Source organism: Alternaria postmessia, assembly GCF_024291825.1.
Source record: "Alternaria postmessia strain BMP 2775 chromosome Unknown scaffold_10, whole genome shotgun sequence".
In the NCBI taxonomy this organism is placed as follows: Eukaryota; Fungi; Ascomycota; class Dothideomycetes; order Pleosporales; family Pleosporaceae; genus Alternaria; species Alternaria postmessia.
The window spans coordinates 142,877-164,652 of NW_026260083.1; the positions used below are offsets into that span (position 1 = coordinate 142,877).

The 21,776-nt window shown below is 51.2% G+C and overlaps 9 protein-coding genes and 1 non-coding gene across 10 annotated transcripts; 4 read left to right on the forward strand and 6 right to left on the reverse strand.

The window, feature by feature from the left end:
• Positions 1 to 436: 436 nt before the first annotated feature.
• J4E82_002501 (uncharacterized protein) lies at positions 437 to 2,575 on the reverse strand (the record flags this gene model as incomplete). The annotated part of the gene is made up of 3 exons (XM_051728802.1): positions 437 to 2,223; positions 2,272 to 2,446; positions 2,540 to 2,575. The coding sequence occupies 3 exons, from the start codon at positions 2,573 to 2,575 to the stop codon at positions 437 to 439; spliced, it is 1,998 nt and encodes a 665-aa protein (XP_051591320.1).
• Positions 2,576 to 2,890: 315 nt separating this feature from the next.
• On the reverse strand, positions 2,891 to 2,972 carry J4E82_002502. The gene has a single exon. It is a non-coding gene; the product is annotated as a tRNA-Leu (tRNA).
• A 1,062-nt stretch (positions 2,973 to 4,034) lies between these two features.
• J4E82_002503 (uncharacterized protein) lies at positions 4,035 to 4,570 on the reverse strand (the record flags this gene model as incomplete). The annotated part of the gene is made up of 2 exons (XM_051728803.1): positions 4,035 to 4,268; positions 4,322 to 4,570. 2 exons carry the CDS (start codon positions 4,568 to 4,570, stop codon positions 4,035 to 4,037), a joined length of 483 nt encoding a protein of 160 aa, XP_051591321.1.
• Positions 4,571 to 4,967: 397 nt separating this feature from the next.
• J4E82_002504 (uncharacterized protein) lies at positions 4,968 to 6,827 on the forward strand (the record flags this gene model as incomplete). The annotated part of the gene is made up of 4 exons (XM_051728804.1): positions 4,968 to 5,105; positions 5,184 to 5,346; positions 5,399 to 5,913; positions 5,964 to 6,827. 4 exons carry the CDS (start codon positions 4,968 to 4,970, stop codon positions 6,825 to 6,827), a joined length of 1,680 nt encoding a protein of 559 aa, XP_051591322.1.
• Positions 6,828 to 7,512: 685 nt separating this feature from the next.
• J4E82_002505 (uncharacterized protein) lies at positions 7,513 to 7,986 on the forward strand (the record flags this gene model as incomplete). The annotated part of the gene is made up of 1 exon (XM_051728805.1): positions 7,513 to 7,986. One exon carries the CDS (start codon positions 7,513 to 7,515, stop codon positions 7,984 to 7,986), a length of 474 nt encoding a protein of 157 aa, XP_051591323.1.
• Positions 7,987 to 8,296: 310 nt separating this feature from the next.
• Positions 8,297 to 10,265, reverse strand: J4E82_002506 (uncharacterized protein; the record flags this gene model as incomplete). The annotated part of the gene is made up of 4 exons (XM_051728806.1): positions 8,297 to 8,334; positions 8,389 to 9,066; positions 9,128 to 9,959; positions 10,167 to 10,265. The coding sequence occupies 4 exons, from the start codon at positions 10,263 to 10,265 to the stop codon at positions 8,297 to 8,299; spliced, it is 1,647 nt and encodes a 548-aa protein (XP_051591324.1).
• A 737-nt stretch (positions 10,266 to 11,002) lies between these two features.
• J4E82_002507 (uncharacterized protein) lies at positions 11,003 to 12,855 on the reverse strand (the record flags this gene model as incomplete). Its single annotated transcript, XM_051728807.1, has 5 exons — positions 11,003 to 11,398; positions 11,457 to 11,565; positions 11,626 to 11,753; positions 11,818 to 12,180; positions 12,253 to 12,855. The coding sequence occupies 5 exons, from the start codon at positions 12,853 to 12,855 to the stop codon at positions 11,003 to 11,005; spliced, it is 1,599 nt and encodes a 532-aa protein (XP_051591325.1).
• A 1,168-nt stretch (positions 12,856 to 14,023) lies between these two features.
• Positions 14,024 to 15,598, forward strand: J4E82_002508 (uncharacterized protein; the record flags this gene model as incomplete). Its single annotated transcript, XM_051728808.1, has 1 exon — positions 14,024 to 15,598. The coding sequence occupies one exon, from the start codon at positions 14,024 to 14,026 to the stop codon at positions 15,596 to 15,598; it is 1,575 nt and encodes a 524-aa protein (XP_051591326.1).
• Positions 15,599 to 16,086: 488 nt separating this feature from the next.
• On the reverse strand, positions 16,087 to 17,455 carry J4E82_002509 (uncharacterized protein; the record flags this gene model as incomplete). The annotated part of the gene is made up of 6 exons (XM_051728809.1): positions 16,087 to 16,215; positions 16,268 to 16,512; positions 16,572 to 17,018; positions 17,080 to 17,139; positions 17,193 to 17,229; positions 17,282 to 17,455. The coding sequence occupies 6 exons, from the start codon at positions 17,453 to 17,455 to the stop codon at positions 16,087 to 16,089; spliced, it is 1,092 nt and encodes a 363-aa protein (XP_051591327.1).
• Positions 17,456 to 18,759: 1,304 nt separating this feature from the next.
• Positions 18,760 to 20,370, forward strand: J4E82_002510 (uncharacterized protein; the record flags this gene model as incomplete). The annotated part of the gene is made up of 2 exons (XM_051728810.1): positions 18,760 to 19,716; positions 19,771 to 20,370. 2 exons carry the CDS (start codon positions 18,760 to 18,762, stop codon positions 20,368 to 20,370), a joined length of 1,557 nt encoding a protein of 518 aa, XP_051591328.1.
• Between the last annotated feature and the right edge of the window lie 1,406 nt (positions 20,371 to 21,776).

A 21,776-nucleotide genomic window follows, 5' to 3' on the forward strand; every position in this document is an offset into this window, starting at 1 on the left:
ATCCAATACTAGCCTCGTCACCCTTCGAGACCGCTCTTTGCCTTGTATATCTCATGCTAATTCACCACTTCAGTGGCCCAGGTCTTTCCATCTATCTTCTTATCCCGCACGCTTAGAGATCCCAAAGCCATCTTTCGTGTGTCCTCCCCAGCAGAATACAGCACGCCTCCCCGCCCGTCTGACAACACAGTTGTATGTGCATGTACAACTCCAAGACACTGAGTAGCTAGCGCATTGCTGGCGGTAAGATGCTACTCTCGCACCATTTTGAATGTATCTTGCCGATACTATTTGGACGGGAAAGGATCGCGTCATTTGTATAAGAGAAGGACTTGGTATATCTGTTTCGACAAGTCAACAGGAATTTTCAAGGCCGCATTACGTCCGGGGGCGTATCATGTGCGTCAGCAATTGATGGTTTAATCGCTAGCCTCACTCACACCGGGAAGGTCTCTGCTCCTTCTGCTCGGCGCAAAAACTCCCACATCGCTCGCACGACTGCAAGACCACTGCCTTGTGTCTCGATTGTGCGGCCGCGGCCACGGTCGTTGAGATCGCCCCCACCCCTCCTTGTGATTTCATTCTCAACGTCTTCGTTGAAGATGGACCACTCAGAGGGCTCCTGGAACTCGCCTTCCATGTACATGCCATCATCGGGCTGCGTATGCATGTTACGGTAGTCTGTTGCGTTCTGTGGGAGGGAAGGGCGTCCGTCAGAAGCAGATGCTTTGCGATGGTGCGAGGAGGATGGAAACGGTGTCTGTGGAGCGCCCCACCATGATCCGAATCTTCCTGCTTCATCACGCGTCTGAAGGGCGGCTTGGGCGTTGTGTGTCACCCAGGTAGTGTATTCTCTACAGCTGTTCGCGTGTAACATGGCCGTCTCTCGAGTCGCTGCGTGTGTTTTCCCTGGTCTAGTCGGTCGGGATGGAAGAGGATTGCAGAAGGAAGTTAGATGGTGGAAAAAGATGCCCTTGAATGTTTGACCATCTTGACTACAGCGTCCAGAGGGGTCACACGATTCTGTTAGGACACCGTTGTAGCCCAGACCTGCCCAATCAGTTGGCAATGCCTCTTCCTTGTTTTCCGAAACCTTGCTCTGACGCTGTTGCGAGTTCGTGCTAGACGAGGATGGGGAACGGGATCCAGATCTTGTCCAGCCCGTGGCGCGTATGACGTTCCTGACGAGCTCATGCCCATCTTCCAAATACGAGATGTTGCCGGAAGCTTCCCATAACCCGCGCAGCCCAGACAAGAGCACACCCTGGTTGTAGGTGTAGACCATTTCGTTTCGCTCGTCGCACGTCGTCTTGCTATGATTTGTGCGGTAGCCTCCAATGTGAAAGCCATCAACATAGAGCCCCTGGTCGTTTGTCATCCCGACGTTCTTCAGCCACTCGTACGCATTGATTGCGTTCGCAAGGTACACGGGATCATACCGCCCGCGGTGCGCATCGTCGCAGTCGTCGTACAGTTGGGTCTTGGGTAGCTCTGGTTCATCGTGCTGCAAAAGGAACGGCGAACAGTTGTCGTCGCCCGGAAATTGCAAGTACATGTTGATGCTCGCTGAGATGAAGAGCTGGTTCGTAATGGCGTTCTTGTATGGTAGGAGACGAGGATTCCACGTCATGCCGCCCCCGCAAAGTCTCCAATCCCATCCCTTCTCAGCTAGTTCGTAGAACACGCGGGCGCGATGTGCGAAAGCAGGTACGAATTGATTGGCATGCCATTTTTTTCCTCCAATGTTGTCAGACGTGTAGTGTCCAACGGAATGGCTCTCGATGAAAGTGGTCGCTTCTAACCAGCCCAACACTACCCACAGCATGTCGTCGAATGCCTGCATTCTGATGGCAAAGGCATCTTCGCCAAAGTAGTAGGCAGTGGTCTGCGCAAAGTATCTGTTGATCTCGTTCTCCACCATTTGTGCCTCGACGTCCAGTTTCCGGCTCTTATCGAACGTGCCTGGCATCGTATAGGACAGCGAACGCGAGAGCGATGATAGGGTGGCCGAGACATAGGTAGACATGACGGCTGCTGTCCAGTCGATCGCTGTTGTGTACTTGCCGAGCCACACAGAGAAGTACTGGTCCTGCATTGTAGACAGGGCGGAGTGGAGATCCTGGGGGACATTGGCTTCGGAGACCGTGTAGCTGGCTGTGCTGGGAGATGTAGATGAGCTGGCGACATTCTGATTCTCGGGCTCGTAGACCGGTTGTTCTGCTTCTGCGACATATTAGTGAGAGCTATTGAGTTGGTATCTCTTAGCCTCACCTTGTGAAGCTGGCGATCCCGTATTACTAGCGATGGAGCTGGTTGCAAACGCCGACGTAAGCAAGGAAACAGAGACGCATAGTCGCCAGAGCGACGCGACGCGTGGTATCCTCATTGCGAAGGCCAGGTAGCTGTACTCGCCGACACCGTGATTGCGCTGACCGAGGGCTGAACGCTATGCGACGCGTGAGCAATCCACCGAGCCGCTCTGGGAGCAAGCTACGTTTAGAATTGCTATAGCATATACACCGAGATCAATACAGAAGACCAGTGAAGGGTTCTTATCGGCTACTGTGGAGAGCATGGCGGAGGAGGCATGTGCCGCGAGTGCATGAGGCGTACACGATCCCAGCCAAGTCCACCTTCCCGTGCGGGCTTGGGTGGCTGATCCTGCCCGGGCTTGATATTCGTCGCATCGTATTCTTGGACAGGAGAATTGCCGAAGACGTTACAGAGTCAACGAGGCCATACACACGTCTCGCACGTGTATTGTGATGGAGAGGCGGGATGACGCTAAGCTTGATTGCGACCCTCACGTGGTTCCTACGCACCACCATAACTGTCGCAAAAAACTACACCAACAGCAACCAGAAAAAGGCAAAAAGATGCAAAAAGATGATGATGAGAGTGGGATTCGAACCCACGCAGATTTCTCTACTAGCACCTGAAGCTAGCGCCTTAGACCGCTCGGCCATCTCACCGGATGATGTTGTTGATGAATGAGATGCATTTACAATATGATATATACTCAAAGTGTCAGGAACAGAAAGAAGGCCGCTCGTAATGTTACTCGAACAGACGTGTCAAGTCGCGACTTCAAGTGGGGTGGCTGACATAGCAGAGATTTCACAAGCTTACGCTTATCAGACATCTCCACATGCTTTCTCAAATGTGTAAAGATGTACTGTAACTTATTCAAGTAGATCTTGTCAGTTTTGCCCGCCATTTTCCGAATACTACTTCCCCGTTTTCAGTCTTTGAAGAAGATTTAGAGACCAAGCCAGGAGGGCGCCAGGACGTTTCCGCTTTTGAGCACAGTGGTGTTTATCAGGCTCATATCTCAGGTTTGATGTTGTGACCTCCGAAACCTTGAGTACCTGAGTGCTCCTGGTCTAATCTCAGAAACGAATCTCACTCGCGAAGAACATGTTTGAATGTGCAGAGCAGGAGATTTACCAAAGTCTTGGAGGCTGATATCGAAGCCAATGAGAGGTTGCGTTTTCTTTCGTCTGGCGCCACTACAGGCTGGGATTGTGATGCATCTACGCTTAACAATATGCTCGTTTCTGGCCTCGTGCTTTCGCTTCGATTGCAACAACACTCAGTTACTTACGTCATGGCTCAAGGTCACCACACTTACGCTATAGAAGATGCTACAAGACCACAACAACCTTCGTTCTACGAATCCGTTGTCCAACAGTGACAGTGCAGTCGACCACAGGAATTGTCCACTCAAGACATCATGTCATACATGCGGAGCTGCTAGCACCATAGTGAGACAAGGGCAATGCCGTATTCGTCAAGCACAGGCAAGTCTGCAGATGTGTTAGTCCATCATCTTAAGAGCGCAGTAGTTGTGTACTTACAATGGTCAAGTCAAAACCCGACCTACCCAAAGAGGTAAGCCGGTAAGCTGGTATTACAGGACACGTCCTGGGTATGATACAGAAGCAACTGCTAGGCTTCCTGCCCATGTGGTCCTTCCCTCTGCTTCACAACGTAGCTCGAATAATGAGAGCATAGGATGCCCGCTCGTCCAGAAACTACTCATCGTCCATGTCGTCACCGTCGCGTCCAGGACTCTTGCTCCTGGCTCTTCCAGCACCGCGTCCGCTCTGGCGCTTGTCATAGTCGCGAGGGCGGCCCTTGCTGGCTGGCGGAGGGCGCACAAAGGCAAAGTCGACGGTGACCTTCTGCTCAAGGAGCTCCTCGCCGTTGGCGCCCTTGATAGCGGCCTTTGCTTCTTCCAAGGTAGCGTACTCGATGAGGACGTAGCCCTATACAAGGTCAGCTCTGCCACGCGCTTGGACATGTAACATCAGGCGCGTACCTTGACATAACCCGTCCTCCTGTCCAGGTTCATGTGCAGATTCTTAATCGTTCCAAACTCGCCAAACATGTCCTGAAGATCCTCCTCGGTGCACTCCTCGTGCACGTTGGTGACAATGATGATCCAGCCTTCGATGGAGCGCACAGCTGTTGCGCCTGCGTCGGTGCGCGCGTCGCTGGCGTTGGGGTCAGCCGACGAGACTTCGGGCTGCTCGGGCTGGTCAATGTCCATGGTTTCTGCGTCGGCCATGGCTGCGGAATGTAATTGGTCGGTGGGGGTACAGCGGGTATCGTGGTGAGGGACTGGAGTTGTCAAGCTTTCGGCGTCGCCAAATGTTTCCGCAGTCGAGGCAGTTCGCGCTAGTGGGAGAGCGGCGCCTTCCCACAGTACGCGACCCAAACTCGTCCCTCACCCTCCACCGCGCCTGCCCTTTGTTTAGCCGCAAGTCCGACGCTTACGAGCTGTGCCCGCTGCCTGCATACATCATGGCCCACGTCTCCACCCCTCACGGCACAGCCGGGAACACACAGATAAAAGAGCCACCCACCAGCCTTTGTACTCTAGCACTGAGCTAGGTTCAGCTACCACACCCCGCCGACGTCACTCGAATTGCTCCATGACAAACTCTTGACCTGCGTCTTTCATCATGCTCCAGTTTCTCGACAACCTCGTACACTACGCCGACCCGACACTCCCGTCCTTCTCGTCCCTCACGTACCTGTACATCATCATACTAGTCTCCTCGCTCTTGATTTCCTTCCGCTCGCGACAGGAAGAAGAGAACGTAAACTAGCATAATGTCCAAATTCACTAATGTGTGTACTTGTCCCCATCTCATACTCAACAAGACTAACCATGCCAGATCGCCATGATCGGTTGCGGGAGCATGGGCGGTGGAATGGCCCTGCTCTTCGCCGAGGACGGCGTCAATGTTTCGCTCTCGGACCCGTCTGAGCAGGCAATGGATGCAGTCATCAACAAGGCTGAGCAGCAGGGGTACAACGGAAAGATCAAAAAGTACAATGGTAGGTGGAAATGCATCGACCACGGTACAATCGAGGGCTAATGGAGCGACAGACTACGATTCCTTGTGCAAGTCACTCTCCACACCGCGCCTCCTCGTCTTCTCTCTTCCACATGGCGGCGTTGGCGACAAGGTCCTCGAGGGTCTGGAGCCACATCTCGCCCGCGACGACATCATCCTAGACTGCGGTAACGAGCACTTCCAGAACACCGAGCGCCGACAGAAGAAGACAGAGGGCACTGGCATCCGATACATTGGCTGTGGTGTAAGTGGTGGGTACCAGGCTGCGCGAGCGGGACCTTCAATGTGTCCTGGCGGTGACATCTCTGCGCTCAAGGAAGTTCTTCCACTACTAGAAAAGGTCGCAGCCAAAGACAAGAACGAGAAACCTTGTGTGGGCGTCATTGGAAAGGGCGGCGCAGGACATTACGTGAAGATGATGCACAACGGCATCGAGCACGGCATGATGAGCGCCATCTGCGAAGCCTGGGGCATCATGCGAAAGATGGGCATGGACTACGAGGAGATTGGCGACGTTCTATCCGAATGGAACTCAGAAGGCGAGCTGGTATGTCTGCGCTTCATGACCCTGGAAGCTTTCCTTACTAACTATAACAGAGAGGCACCTTCCTTGTCTCCATCGGCGCCGATCTATCTCACAAACGCGACTCAGGCGAAAAGCCCAACCAAAAAGATCCCAAACACCATCCTCTTGTCATCTCACAAGTCCTCGACAAGGTCGTTCAGGACGTCACTGGCGAAGAAGGCACAGGTATCTGGAGCAACACCGAGGCCATTGAACTTCACGTACCAGCCTTCACCCTCAACATCGCGCACGCATTCCGCCTTGCGTCCGCCTTCCGCGGCGACCGTGAGCAAGCCAGCAAGGCTGCCGACGGAGGTTTCCCTCCTAGCCAGCTGGACATTTCCGACAAGAAGGCTTTCCTTGAAGATTTGAGAAAAGCAACATACGCCTCATGTCTCGCCAGCTACATCCAAGGCATGAATGTCATTGCCAAAGCAGATCAAGAGCACAAGTGGGAAATTGACTACTCACAAATCTGGCAAATCTGGCGAGCAGGATGTATCATCCAAGCAGACTACATTTCTGACGAGATCCTCACGCCGGTCCTCAAATCCAATCCCAAGCCCGAAGACTTGAACCTCAACTTTTCGACTCGCGTTGCCAAGGACGTAAAGAACTGCTTCCCAGCCCTTCGTCACATTGTCGCCAAAGCTGTAGAGACGGATCAAGTAATACCTGCCATAAGCGCTACGCTGGAGTACTTCAAAGTCGCTAGTGGTACCGACCTACCGACATCGTTCTACGAAGCAGAGCTCGATTACTTTGGCAGTCACATGTTCGACAAGAAGGGCGACAAAGATGCAAATGTCAAGAAGCCAATGGAAGGCAAGCATCACTTTGAGTGGAAGCCCGCGACGAGCCAGAAGGAACAGTACGGTAAGAACTACAAGTTTTGAGGTAGTTGAATGCGGCCATCGTCTTTCTTTTTGCGCTTCAGCCTAGGTTAATAGTGATAATAGAGCAAATGTATTTGACATGATTTTAACGAGAAGCAGAAGATGTCATAGCAAGTCTTAGCACAACAAGTGATGCATCCTGAAGATGCAACCTCCGCGTTTTGGGGGTAAGCCTTCTGTCATGAGCTTAAATGACGTTATTTCCGCCACCTGTACGAGCTCCACATGCTCTCCCTCCGCTTCCGTCGGCCGCATGACGTACCAGTCCTCAAAAAACCTCCACCTCCTCACAGCGACTCGGAAGTTGCGGCTTACGAGTCTCGTATTGACACCAAAATAGAGACATTGTCAATCGATCGGCAATTTATACGCCGCCCGAGAGGTCACCGTGGCTGCGCCGGGAGATCTGCACGAGCTTACAGGGGATGGCTGACAGAGTAATCTTCCGATATCCCTGTTACGGTAATTGTCTCCTACTCTTTGTGGAGATAGGGTCACACTGGATGGTATGATGTGATGCGAGATGGCTGTGCGTTTCCAGTGTCGGCCGTAGGTATATAATTCATTCAACACCCGAACAGACCTCATATACACATTCAAGCTTCAACCTAAAACGGCCTCCACATCGTCAACAAACTTCACGCACCGCCTATCTAGGATCCTATAAGCCTATACTACCAACACAATGCGTTTCTCCACCCTCGCAACAGCCCTCACATCTGCAACTCTCGCATCCTCTCGCCTGATCGGCATCGCAGCCCCTTCAACGCTCGCACCCAACAGCACCTTCACTCTCACCCTCCTCTCAGAAGGCTACATCCAATCTGTCGCCGACGTGGCAGTAGCCTGGGGTTTCGACATTGCGCCAGGTTACCCCGGTTCTCTGGGCGCCTTCACCGGTTCCGCGTACCTAGGTCCTGAGAAGAGCAACCAGGGACAGGACAATGTTACAATCACTGCTACCGTGCCTGAGGAACTGGCCAGCGACTCCTACAAGGGCAAGGATATCTTGTTGAACGCCGGAATTTACTCGTTGTATGGTGCTAGTGGAGGCCCAGTGGTTACGGGATTTAATGTTACGGTCAAGATTGGCGAGACCACTGGTGGGGAAATTGTACAGAGTGACGGTCAGGCTTGGATTCAGAACAGCATCCAATAGACCGGTGCAATGCTTGCGTGTTTAGCGATTGAGCGCCCAAAGAGCTGTAGAACTTAAATTTCGTAATGTGTACATTATACAATGTTATTACTCGATATTGGCATCACAAGCATCTAAAGTTTTAAGATTCTGGAGTGGCAGCGCACTATAGCATTTGAATGATGTGCTTTGTTGATGACGATAAACCAGAGCAGCTATGACCTGGATCACAACTAATCGATATCTAGGCTTCTAAGCCGTGAATATCAAGGCAGCAATCACACCTTGCGCGTAATGGTGTCGTCTCGACGGTGAAGAAAGCATCTCAAGCTCAGCGAAGCTCAGAGTGTTCCTTCTGGGCCTCAAATTCTGTATATCGTTAGCAGCTATCCAAGGTGTATTCGTCAGAACTGCAAGACTTACCCTTCAGCCAGTCGACAACAAAATTCTTCAGGTACTGCTGAGCGTACACGACCTGCGGTGGGGGCAATTCGGGGGTGGTCTGGTTCTCAAAGATACCATTCTCCTCCCAGTGATGTACACCATGGCTGATCAGGTGCCACGGGCGATCAGTGGTGTCGTTCCTGCTCTCTGGGTACCATAGCGGGGTAGCGGGTCTCCACGGATCAGCGTTACCTCCAATATGGGCAAGGCGCTCGTAGTCAATGCTGTAGTTGCCGTACTTGTTGACGCGCTCAGTCTCTGGAGGGTGCTCGATGCCGAACTGTGCACGGCAGAAGAAGGTCAGATACTCGACATCGAGAGTACGCGAGATGAGGGGCATAATATCGGCCGGGGTATTTCCGGTTTGAATGTATCCCCACTCGGTGCAAACTTGGTAGCTCCAGCTCGTTGCGCCGTAATCCTCAAGGGATGTGTATTGCTGGAGCGCAGTGGCATTGAGCGTGGTGAAGTACGAATCCTGAGTCCTGTTCGAGCGGCGCCATCCAGCGAGCGCGGTGCTGTTGAGCCAGGCAATAGCGTTAAGGGTGATGTTCTGCACAACGGTATCGTTGGTGTAGCCAGCTGCTGAGACAAGTTCAGCAACAGCTGGGCGGAGGTTCTCGCCTGTAGGCTCCTCTGCTGTGATGTTCTGGCAATCTAAACATGGGTGTACAAAGTCAGTATATGCCTCACATGTACTCCACACAGGGACACTCACAGTTGAACCAAGAAGGCGAATTCTCTTCAGGATCCCAGTTGGTGCTCTGCAGACCATATACACCGGTAATCTGGCCAGCAAAGTCACGGTTGTCCGTAACATCACCCATACCAAAGACATCCTTGAGCGCCTGAACCTTTGAGGTGTCGTTCTGGCGGATGAGAATACCGTCGACCACGTCGATCAGAAGCTGCGTGTTCTTCATGCAATCGGGAGGTCCGGTGAGTCTAGCAGGCTCAAAGTACTGCCAGTAGTCGTAGATTGCGACGGTCACGCCAGAAGAGGAAATTGCGCCCCAGAAAGTCTCTGGGTATACAACTCGCAAGAAAGCAGCCTGAGCTCCAGCATATGAACCACCATAGACGACCCAAGGGGTGTTGGGCGCAGTCAAATCCGCATCGATGCCTTCAAATTTGACATTCTTCGCAAAGAAGTCGATTTCAGCAAGCGCCTGCTCAGTCGACAAGAACCGCATGTTCTTAGTCGTCAGATCGGGCACCGGGAAGGACTTTCCATAGTAACGATGCTCGAGGATGACACCAAGACCATTAGTAGCCTTGATGACCTGGTGAACGATTCCCTTCTGAAGGAACGTGAGGCGACCTTCTCCGTCGGTTTCTCCACCAAGAAGAACAAAGACCGGTCCGCCAGGCTTGTAGTACGTGTCATCAAACCAGTACCTCAGGTTGAAAGACTCGTTGCTATGAGGCTCGTACCGTGTCTCATTATGGAAGAAGTCGACTGGCACGGAAATGTTGTACTCGGGGTACAACAGCGTAGGGTCCGTGTCTTCACGTTTCGCGAGGCTGCGTCGCGTCCGTGCAGCTTGCACCTAAAATTCTGTCAGATTCAAGTGCTCACCTGCCGGCGGTATTTGTCTCGCGTTGATGCTTCATGTCCGTTGTCAACCGAGAAGGCTCCGTTTGGCTGTGAAAGCATTTTATGCATTTTGCAGTAGAAAATGCAACATTGGACGAGGTACAAAGTGGAGAGATACACCACAACAACGTCCATGCCACGCACAAAAAGAGATACGTACCTGCTCTTCTCTCTCCACCGCATTTCTCGGCGAGAGTTTGAGCGCAGAAACAGCCTGAAGGCCGCCCAGGACCGCTGCGACAGCAATTGAAAAGCGCATGATACCGATGGAACGATGCGTACTCGTTAGCTACGGGCGCACAAGAGGCAGCACGTACCTATATATCTACCTCAGCACGCAGGGACACGGAAGTATGACGACGGTGATAGCTACCCTGTCAGCCCATATCATAGACGCGAGAACGACCATGTTTAGGGAAGGTGGATAAAGTAGTGCGCCTGTGCTAGCGCAATGACGATGCTCGAAGAAGCAGGAGATAGGGTGATCGGCACTTGCGGAACCGTTGACAGTAGCAGACAGCAAGCTTTTCGGCTTGGATGCTTGGTTAAAACGCTCATGGCGTTATGTAGGATGCGATTGACTGTCTTGCGCACTGAGTTGTACGCTGGAAGCTGTATCGTCTGCTGAGCATGACGCGGTCAAGACTTCCAAGGATGTGTCCTGGTGTCGCGAGGTTGGCACGTTGGATGAGGCGGCCCCGCCGCCTTGCCATCCGCCAAAGTGCTCTCAGTGGCCAATCGGCTATACTAGGACGCTTCCATCTCCGCACCATAACAATAACTTTGTGCACGTACGTTTGTTTTTGGAAATGCGACCATCACCTAAGGTATCTCTTTGGGCAGCAGTATCCGAGTCATCGAAATCGGTAGAGCTACTTAGGCACTGGACGTGACGGTTCGACACAGATTCTTTCGGTGAAATCATAAATCACACTCGCATATATACAGACCTCCTACATATCCGACGTCATATACCAGACACTAATCGCAATCTTCCTACTTTGTGACCTCAATGTGCGACACCGAGACGTCCTTCTCTCCACCAGAGACACCCTTCTCCTTGACGTCCATCAAGGCAGCCTCCCCGACATCAACCGCATCATCGCCGTCGAAGAACCTCGCAATCTCCTCCATGGGCGTGTACCTTGTTTCCACGATGCAGAAGTAGATGACGCCGATCTCGAAAGCGAGGAAAACACAATAGCAGATGTAGTACTTCCATGCGAGTGCCTCGAGCGCAATACCATTCACGAACTGATTGAAGAAAAGAGCAGCTGTAACGCAGAAGTTGAGCCACGTGAAACCCTTGGCACGCAGACCATAAGGCAAGATTTCGGTGGTATAGCCGGCCATGATACCTGACTTGATATCGTAGAAAATGCCGTAGAAGAACTGGATGTCAAGGTCAGTATAGCCACTTGTGCATTGAAGAATGGCAGGCGAAACTTACAATACTAACGATAAATCCTTTACCAAGAGGGGCCCGAGGCGCAATGTCATACCTGGCGGAAATGATGGTGAAGATATTGAACATGACAAAGGTTCCGATGGTGGAAATACTGAATGGAGTGCCAAAAGTCAGTGCGTGTGTCACATGCAGTTGACACAGCGATACTTACAGATATATTGGACGGCGACCGAGCTTGTCAACCAAGAAGGCGAAAAGGAAGTTCTCGCACAGCGCCAACGTTTTCATACCACCATTGATACCAAGTTGTGTCTGAGGGTCAGTCAAGCCAACGTTATCCTAAGATGACGATGTACAAAGTCAGTGTATACCTCAAACGCTGTTCGTACACGAGGCTTCTTACCATAACATATTTGAGGTAGTAAGAGATCAGTCCGTTACCACTCCATTGACTGAAGAAGCCAATCGCAGTGATGATGATGATTCTCTTACGGTTGCCCTTGGTTTTGAGGAAGTCTGACCAGTTGGTTCGGTCTTGTTCTTTGTCAAGCGCGATGGCGGCGCGTACTTCGGCAAATTCAAGCTGGACAAACTCGTCGTTTTCATCTCCTTCACCGTGCCAACGGGAGAACACGGCGAGTGCTTCTTCGTGGCGGTCTTTGTTGCATAGCCAACGTGGAGATTCTGGCATAAAGAAGATGAAACCAAGAATTATAAGGGAGCAAATTGATTGTAAGAGGGAAGGAAGTCGCCAAGACCAGTCGCTCTATGAGAAGTTAGGATCACGTCTCTACTGGAAGAACAAGGCGATATGTAAAAGGAGAAAGTCTTGACATACCTTCATCTGGAGTGTACCATATGTGACCCAGGATGCGATGAACGCACCGGAGTGATAGCTGGCGCCAGAGAGCGTTACCAAAACCGCACGGTCTTGCGGATGAGCGATTTCCGCGATCAACAACGGCGCTGATCCAAGAACGATGGTGTCTCCGAAGCCCAGGACCAAGCGAGCTGCAATGAACATACCGATGTTCTGCGCCCCAGTTTGTATTGCGACAGCGAATAACATGATGACACATCCAATTGCTACACCGATCTTTCTGCCTTTCCAATCAATGAGATAAGGAGTGAAGAAGAGACCGATGAGCGAGCCCAGAGACATGGATGAGTTGAAGAAACCGAGCATGGCACCACGTGGTTCTCCAAAGTAGTCTTGCCAGTAGGATAATGACTGCAGACCGTTCATCATTGATCCATCGAAGCCATTGGCAGTGTTCGTCAGAATCAGGATGACTATGTATATGTATAGTCTGCGCAGGTTGGCTCGCTTCCACCACGGCACCCTTGGGAATGCGCGACCAGCGAAGAAGAAATGTCCTTTCGGCGGTTTGATAGGTACAACCTTCTGAGTGGTCTTGGGTGGACGGAAAGAGATCGCCATCGTGGAAAATGGTCGTTGCTGTGATGAAAAAAGATGACACAGCTCCTACAGCAAAAAGGAGCACTGAAGATGCATGGGTTACTGATTTCTATATACACTCCACGCCGCGCCACACACAGCATCCCAGAGGCATACAATCCTGACTATTGGCATCTATCTGGTCTTACTTCGCACATCTCGGTAGCCAAAACAAACCCTTGGGAAGAAGCCAAGCTGGTTGAATGCGCACATTTGCCTGGCCTTGTCCCGCAGTCAAGCACGCATCTCTCGTATTTTACTCTTGTACTTCGCGCCACCAAGGCGCTGCGGTCTTGACAATTCTAGGTATTGTATCAGCAAGGCCGATTTGAACCAGTCTGAAGCCATGCAGCCACGCGACTGAGCCCTTAGTCGATTGCGGGGAAGTCAACTAGTCGTGCAGCAACCCCATGGGGTTCAACCGGTTAAAGAATGAACCTTATCAGCCTTCTACAATAAATTCGTTGGTGATGGACGTGAGTATTGCCGCTTCTATTGCCGGTGTCGCGTTGCCAATGCTCGGAATGTGGAGAACTCTGTTGTCGCTAGGCCTATTCTCGTTAAGACGTAGTATTATGATTGGTCACCTAGATCATATCAGATGACAGTCCATCGTCTGAGCTTCAATTCCATGGCTTGCACGATTTCTACCGTTACCAAGGAGCGCGTCTAAATACCACAGTCTCGGTACTTGACAGGCCTTGCAACGCACTGGGGTCTGTGCTGGGACTGTCCATCTACCCGGATCCTGAGCCGTTTCACGGCAACTTGTCGATCATGTTTACTAGATAGTGATCTGGAAGCGTTTAAGCACAGAAGATCCATCGAAGAATTTGGTATATGCAAAAGATATCTATGAAGAGGAAGACATATCTGTCGATGGGCATGTGTAGTTACGACTACATTTGTAGATGAGCTTCTGTTTTGGAAGGATCTTGGTATGCATCTATAACCCAAAGCGTAAGATGGTACCGAAAGAGATAGCGCAGCAGGGCCAAGAGTCCTTCACGCGACCAGCATGCGTATTTATCCGGCGGGAATATGTTCACGGTACTATCCCTGCGACTACCACAATACACCAAGAGTAGTCTATGATTCAACTTTCTGGGTAGTAATTCTGGTTTAGATTTTGGACCATAGAGCCATCAACATGGTGAACAGCAATCAGACTATCAACCCCATCCTTGGAGGGTTCGCTCCAGACCCCTCGCTTGTCCTCGTCGATGGCACATACTTCCTTGTCAACTCGACGTTCCATCTCTTCCCTGGTCTCCCAATCTATACGTCGCAGGATCTCATCCACTGGCATCAAATAGGGAACGCTATCAACAGGCGTGAGCAGCTCAGTTTCTCCAAGTCCTCCACTTTGGTTCACGATCTTGGTAACAATGATCATCTCTACGCTACAGGTGGCCTATACGCACCAACGATCCGTTACCATGATGGCACCTTCTACATCGTGTGCACAAATGTGGTGAATCATAAGGAAGAAGGCAAAGAGAGTTCCTTTCAGAACTTCATCGTCTTCACTACAGACATCTACTCGAGCGATTGGAGTGACCCCGTTTACTTCGAATTCTACGGTATCGATCCTAGTCTTTTCTTCGATCCTCACACCGGAAGAGCATATCTTTGCGGTTCAAGATCTCCAGGTCCGAAAACCAAGATCATACTTTTTGAAATCGATGTCAAGACGGGTAAAAAACTGAGTGATGAAAGGGAACTCTGGCATGGTACTGGTGGCATCTATCCTGAAGGCCCGCATGTATATTTTCGAAATGGGTTCTGTTACTTGATGATTGCCGAGGGAGGAACACACGAAGGGCATAGCGTCACAATGGCGCGAAGTCATAGTCTTGAGGGCCCGTGGGAAGCATCGCCTAAGAACCCGATACTGAGCGCTGCGGGTACCGATGAATACGTGCAGTGTACTGGCCACTGCGAAGCGTTCGAAGACAAACAGGGACAATGGTGGGGTGTTTGTCTAGGAATCAGAATGGGCGCTCCTAATCTATATGGACTTGGGCGCGAAACGTTCCTCACGAAGGGGACGTGGAGTGATGATGGTTGGCTCGCCTTTGATCGCGCGAAAATGCAAATCGAAAACCTGGATGTCGTACCTATCCCATCGAGAAGACTCACTGCCGCGCCCGACGTTGACTTCTTATACATCCACGACCCTATGCTGTCTCACTACAAGATCGTGGAACAACAGGTGACACTCACAGCTTCGCCAAACGGTCTGGAATCTGCAGATGTATCGCCATCGTTCGTCGGTAAACGTCAGCGTCGATTGAATGGAAGAAGCAGCGTCACCGTTCTATCACCAGCACCTAGCTTCAAGCCGCTAAATGCAGGCCTTGCAGTCTACAAAGACGAACATCGCTTCATCTCCTTGTCGTATACCACGTCTTTGGACTCTTCCGCTCCCCGCATTAGGCTCCATGTATGCAATACAGCGAAAGGTATCGATGACCAGAAACACGTCAAACTAGAGAAAGCATTTCAAACTCTTCAGCTTGTATGTGAGTATTCGGAGATGGAGTACATCCTGTCGTATGGAACAGACAGCGAAGAAGTCAAAGAGATAGGAAAGGTATCCACTATGGATCTGAGCGACAAAGATTTCGTAGGACCGATTATCGGTATATTTGCGGAGGGAGAGTGTGGAGAAGTTGACTTCAGGGATTTTGAGATTGACAGTGCATCATCGCGGGCCGTGTAAAGTGGCGACGATCGTGTGGTCTTCGCTCGCGAACCATGACGGGTCTTGCCGGTGAAATCTTCGGATGCACGATCTGCCATCGTGCATTGCCGCGATGAGTGTGGGGTATCAATGGCACGTTTCGTAGTTATACATAAACATTTGAGTTTGCTCTCTTATTACCATGATAGAGGGTGTTTATATTTAGGGTTCCCATCTTTTCCATTGCTAGCCTTCGTATCATCATGTGTATCCGTGAGATCCTTTGCTAGACATTTTTGTAGTTATCTTGCAGTGCACTAGCGGGTAACTAATACTGTGCTCTGCGGCATTGGACGGCTTTGGTAGGAGATATATACTCCGAGCCTAAGACGGGCGATATTGATGGCTCGCATCCGAGCATCGACCCAAGCCCTGCCAGAGAGCACTTCATCCCTTCGTTGGGACGCACTCAGAACTCAAGTGCCTATCTCGATCCGGTGTATGGCGACATTGGCGTGTCTAGTTGCTCAATTTCTGGTAATTGTAAAGTCTTTAGAGACCTGGATGGCATCGAACGGTAGTGGCTCTGAGGTAAGTTTTCGTTCGGAACTTGCGTCGTCGCCCGTAACAGTGATGTTCGTTTGGTCTTTGTCGTGCTGTGTTCAGTTAGCTTCATCGATCGCCCTGTGTCTGCTTCGTGAGACTTACCAACTCCATCCACTGAGTGTAGTGACCTGGCCTCGCTTGCTGCGATCCCAGACCACCAGTGTTCGACCTCTTGATCGCACTGAGTCTTCCAGTATTGCTCATTGATGCGCTCTTGTACTTTTGGCGCCACTGAAGGTAGAACGGCCGTAACATGGGAATGTTGATACAGAGACCGGCCAGCATGAGCTCGACAGTGCAGAGCATAAAGGTCGTTCCCGATGTACCTGTGAGGTTGCCGATAAGATCTGTGCATTGTCAGTCTTTCTGCCCAGCTTTTCAACACGTGTAAGCAAGCATAACTTACCAATAGTATATATGAGGATGAAACGCGCGATGCTAATAACCACACAGGCCAAACCCAAGCCGAAACATGCCAGTACAGCAAGCTTTTCCGTCTTTCGCATTTGCAACTGCCACACGCAGCGGATTGGGATTACCACGATCATGAGGTCGGTAGCCATGTTTGACAAGATCAGACACTTGAGCAGCAACATTTGATCCATACAGTGTCCAACTCGTTCGATGGTCCACTGTTGCGAGATAGGGTCGCAAAGGAAGATGAAGACAAAGTTGAAGATGATAGCCCAGGCGACGACTATACCGCCGACGATATAGACTGCAAGGCGCAATTGGAGCTGGAAGACGCGGTGGTATAGAGCCAGTTGTGAAAGCTTGAGAGCTGCGAGACACCAGATGTAGATCAAAGTGAAGGCAAACGTTATCTGCATGACAACAGGAAGGTTGTGCATCACTGTTAAGTTGGTTAGTTGATTCGCCTCCTTAAAACGCAACGACTTTTAGAGCGGACGTACGCTTAGGGAACATCTCAGCATTGTTCTTATCCAAGTCATAACCAACTCCGATCGTGAAAACTGTCTGGGTGTCAACTCTATATCCATAACTCTGGCGAAGATCCAAGTCTTACCCACAGCATTCAACCCGATGGTACTTGTCGATAGGACCTTCAAAGATTGTGAGCTCGGATGCCAAGTATGAAGATAGCGCGATGCGTACCAGTGCAATGCCTGCGAAGATATCGTCCAGTGCTAATCCAGGTCCTCGCATGCGACCGCGAAACCGAAAGAAAACAGTGGTTGCAAAGAGCAGCCATAGACATGACATCGCTATCATTGAATCACGGCCGCTCCTGGTCATCGGTATACCGATCGTTTCCACCATGTCGGCCATCTTGCTCTGTGCGAGCCACGCACGCAGTCAACGCGTTCAGGCAATGCTACAGAGATGCAAAGTAATGAACAAAGTACTAAAAGAGTGGATCCGGCCGTGAGAACTGGTGTTGACGAAAGAACGAAGGAGAGAAGACCGGGCGATGAGTCGGGGCGACAGAGTGTTCATAAAACCTGATCCATGCTGTGGTCTCCTGTCTTCCCTCAAAACTCCTCTTGACTTTCGTCAATGATCGCATTGCCCGTTGGGTTAGCGGGCCTGGCCTTGCGGACCGAAAACAGTTCCCTGCCTGTCAAAGCCAAACAGTGGGGGCCTTAAGGATCATTGCCACAAACGTTGGCCGAACACTTGAACTATCCCTTTCGGATGTGTGTTCGAGCTCCCCGGATACGCATGCAGATAATTCAAACTACGCGAGATGACGATCGTAATGAAGTGACATGAATCTCGTGCATTCCTGCACGTTAAGCCGTAACGGAAATACAGACATGAGGCCTGAAAGGGAATGGTAATATGCGGCAAGATGTTGCCGGCGGTGAAACGGTCTAGCCCAGGATGTGACCCACAGGGCCAAGGGTCTCTGCCGGGCGCCTCATCCGCTTGCCGTATGACAGCCGCAACTCTCCGTCTCGAGGGTCATCGGCAGCATGAATTAGCAGGGAACGGACAGAGACCTCATGTTCGTCTCCACATCCCTGGGCAAGGTCTGTTCTTGGCTTGAGTCGCATTCTGCCTGTGGCGGCAGGCATGGCGAGCATGTCTTCCAGAACAAATATGCAAATTCTCCGACCTTGAAAACAGCCCTGTCCCAGGTTCTCGGGTCTTTTACTAGCCAGGCGCACCATTATTGCGCGCTTGTCGACGGAATTGTTAGTGTCTTAAGACCATGGGGCTGATGGCGAAGAGTTTTGAGTCCCAAACTTGGATTAACTCAAACGGACAACATTCCCGCAAAGACTCGCGCAGAGTGCGCGCATCTCCACTTGAGCATGTGGCCTCCCTTTCCACGTGGCGCTATGATCCTCTAAGGTCCTAGGGCACCAATGATACCACTCTTAAATGAAAACCCAGTGGGGTCGATACGGCGCATTCTCGGCGCTGGACACGCGATGCCCGTTCTTTCGCCAAGTGCGGATGCACTGCAAAAGCCAGCAATCAGAAGGAGAAAGGATCGACCCTGTTGAGCCATCAGTCGACTAGAGACACTCCATTGGTATATACCATTGCCCTCGCTGAAACGATGCCATGCAATCGCGTTCTCCTTTGTGCAGTTGTGCGTCGTCGAACTGCCCAACACTCCCAACATGGACGACCATTCGGGCCTTTCACAGGACTCCAAGTCAGTTTTCCCCTTCGCGATCGCGACATGGCTTGTCGTTCTCTGGATAGGCTATAGGATCGCCATTGCCGCTTACAACATATCACCTTTCCATCCATTGTCTCATTTCCCAGGCCCAAAGATCGCAGCTGTATCCTACCTCTACGAAGCATACTACGACTGGTGGCTCGGAGGACGATATGGCAAAGTCATTGCCCGCATGCACGAGCAATACGGTCCCATCGTACGCATAAACCCAGACGAACTACATTGCTCCGACCCTGCTTTCACAGACGAGATATATGCTGGCCCCGGTCGCTCGCGCGATAAGTGGCAGCATCAACTGAACACTGGTGGAGTCGGACCTGTTGCGGTAACTGGATTCTCGACAGTTGACCATGACCTACACCGCGCACGGAAGGCGCCATTGAGCAAGTTTTTCTCGCGTCAACAGATGTTGAAGCTGGAGGGCGAAGTACATGAGTTTGCCATGATGACGGCGAACAAGATGCTCACTTTCGCTGGGAAAAGCGCCTTTGACGTCAAAGAAGCATTCAACTGCTATACTGCCGACGTGATTTCCCAATACGCATTCGGTGAGCCCATGGGCTTTGTCGCACAGGAAGGCTGGGAACCAAACTTCGCAACCTGGGTCAAGTCATTCTTCAAGAGCGCATACATGATGCGTCACAACGTTTTGGGTCGAAAGATGGCGCAGGTCCTACCGTTCATGGCTGATTATCTCGGCGAAGATATCAAGGCTGTCATGCGAGTCATGAACGTAACCATTCCCCAGTACATTGGCCAGGCTTTGAAGAACCCAGAGAACGGACGTGTTTTCGCTGAAGTCATGGGTAAGGACAAGACTATGTCTGAGGAGGAGAAGTTCCGCTACAATGGCGAGGGTTTCAACTTTTTGCTTGCGGGTACCGAAACTACAGCTGTAAGTATCAGATGGATTTTGCCTCTAAATTTCGAGGACTGACGATGAATGCAGGCTATACTTACCGTCTTCACCTACTGGACATTGGCAAAGCCAGAGGTTTACCAGAGACTCCTGGCCGATCTGTCCAGCGCCGGTATCAACCTACAGACGCTCAAATGGGTGGAACTAGAGAAGGTACCATACTTCTGGGCTGTCCTGCAAGAGTGTCTGCGCATGATGCCTGGTGTGTCCCATCGCTCAGCCAGGATTGCTCGCTTGGAAGACTTACATTACGTGTCCGCGGATGGCAAATCCGACTGGGTCATTCCGAGAGGCACCCCCATTGGCATGACATCCATGATCAACCACTGGAACAGGGAGCTTTTCCCCGACCCCGATGAATTCCTTCCTGAACGTTGGCTATTGGAGGATGGATCGCAAAACTACGCACTGCAAAAGAAGCTGATCGCATTCGGAAAAGGAAGCCGCAGCTGCATCGGTGAGCAACTGGCGTACTGTGAGCTGTACATCATGGGCGCGTACATGGTACTCAATGTTCTTCCGAGGGCGAAGCTTGTGGACACTGTGAAGGAGGACATCACATATGACCATGACTTGATTGTTGCGCAGACGACGAAGGGCTCCATTTCTGTTCGCATCGCTATCGAGTAAATGGGCTTTTAATATTGTGAGGGTGGCAAGGGTTGCTAGTTTGGGTAGGAAAATACATGATTGATCATGAACGATACCGACTTGGTAGAGGCCAAGCAGGACGCGCGCTGAGAAGGGTAGTGACGCGTGTTGTATGTCTGTTGATGTTGGAAGTCGCGACTAGGCTGACGCCGGTGCTTGGCCAAGAGGGTTCCACCCAGCCACGTGCTATCATATTCCGCAGCGCGACTTTCCATGGCTGCTTCAGCAGTACACCCCGCTTTGACCTATGGCCCAAGCGTTAATCTCTATATACCCTCAACTTCTGCAGCGCTCAGTGAGTACATACGTGGTTACAGTCAAGTCTTGGAGCGGAATTACGTCCTTATTGGCGCGAGGTTGTCCACGCTTAGTCGTGCTATCGGCGCCCGAGCAGCGTATGGCATCTATAACAACCCAGGTCCCTTCGTAAAAGTGTGCGTTATGGCACGTCACTATCCGTGCCCACACGTTCCTGTCAGGCCGCAAGACTTGCGCATCGCTGACAAGCCTGCAGTAATAGCAGCCATTGCGCGACGTTCGCTTTCCATTGCAGTGGCTTTCCGCAGGTGTTAGGCTGTGCTTGTTCCGACCTGGAAAAACTCATAGATGCTTGTCAGCGAAGGGTGAAGTGGCACCATTGTTGTGTTCATGTTTGTCTACACTCACAGATCATAGGTGCCCCACATGCGATCCAGGGAGCTTGGGGCACACTACTTTATCTAACCTTGGAACTACTGGCAACAGTTGTTCTCCGTCCGGCATCATCATTTCTGGGAATGAAGTATCAATTCATTTTCCTGTTGTCGCAGCTTGCGCTTGCACCTACAAGTTCTCGCTATTGAGCTCCAAGTCCACCTGGTGGGGCTAGGTATACTTTGCAGCCCATGGGCCACTTTTTCGCACAGATTACCCCAGCTTCGGCAGTGACAAGTTGGACAACATGGCGCCCATTGCTCTCCGAAAGTGGTTCGATACGCCTCTGACAGAACATATGCTGTGAACCCAGATGCCGATCCTGTTCGACTCACAGTGGATGCCTACAATGAGGTCACTCTGACGCCCTCACATCGCGAAAAGAGTCTCTTAGATGTGGCTCACGATTTCTTCATTCACTAATCCCAAAGTGCTTGATACTCCCTGAGCCTATACATCACTCGACTCACAGGTGGATGTGAAGGGAATTGGCTGAAATCTCTCAAAAGCTCATAAGGAGGGGCGCATTACTGTTTTCAGTCATGGTGCTATTCGCAGCTGAAAAAAACTAGGGCCTCTGCCAGTACAAAATTGATGTGTGGCATCTACTTTGTCTGTACTGGATGAGGCTGATCAGCATACACGCGGAGTAGGTGCCAAGCATCGTGCTCTTAGAATAAGCTTTTACGCAC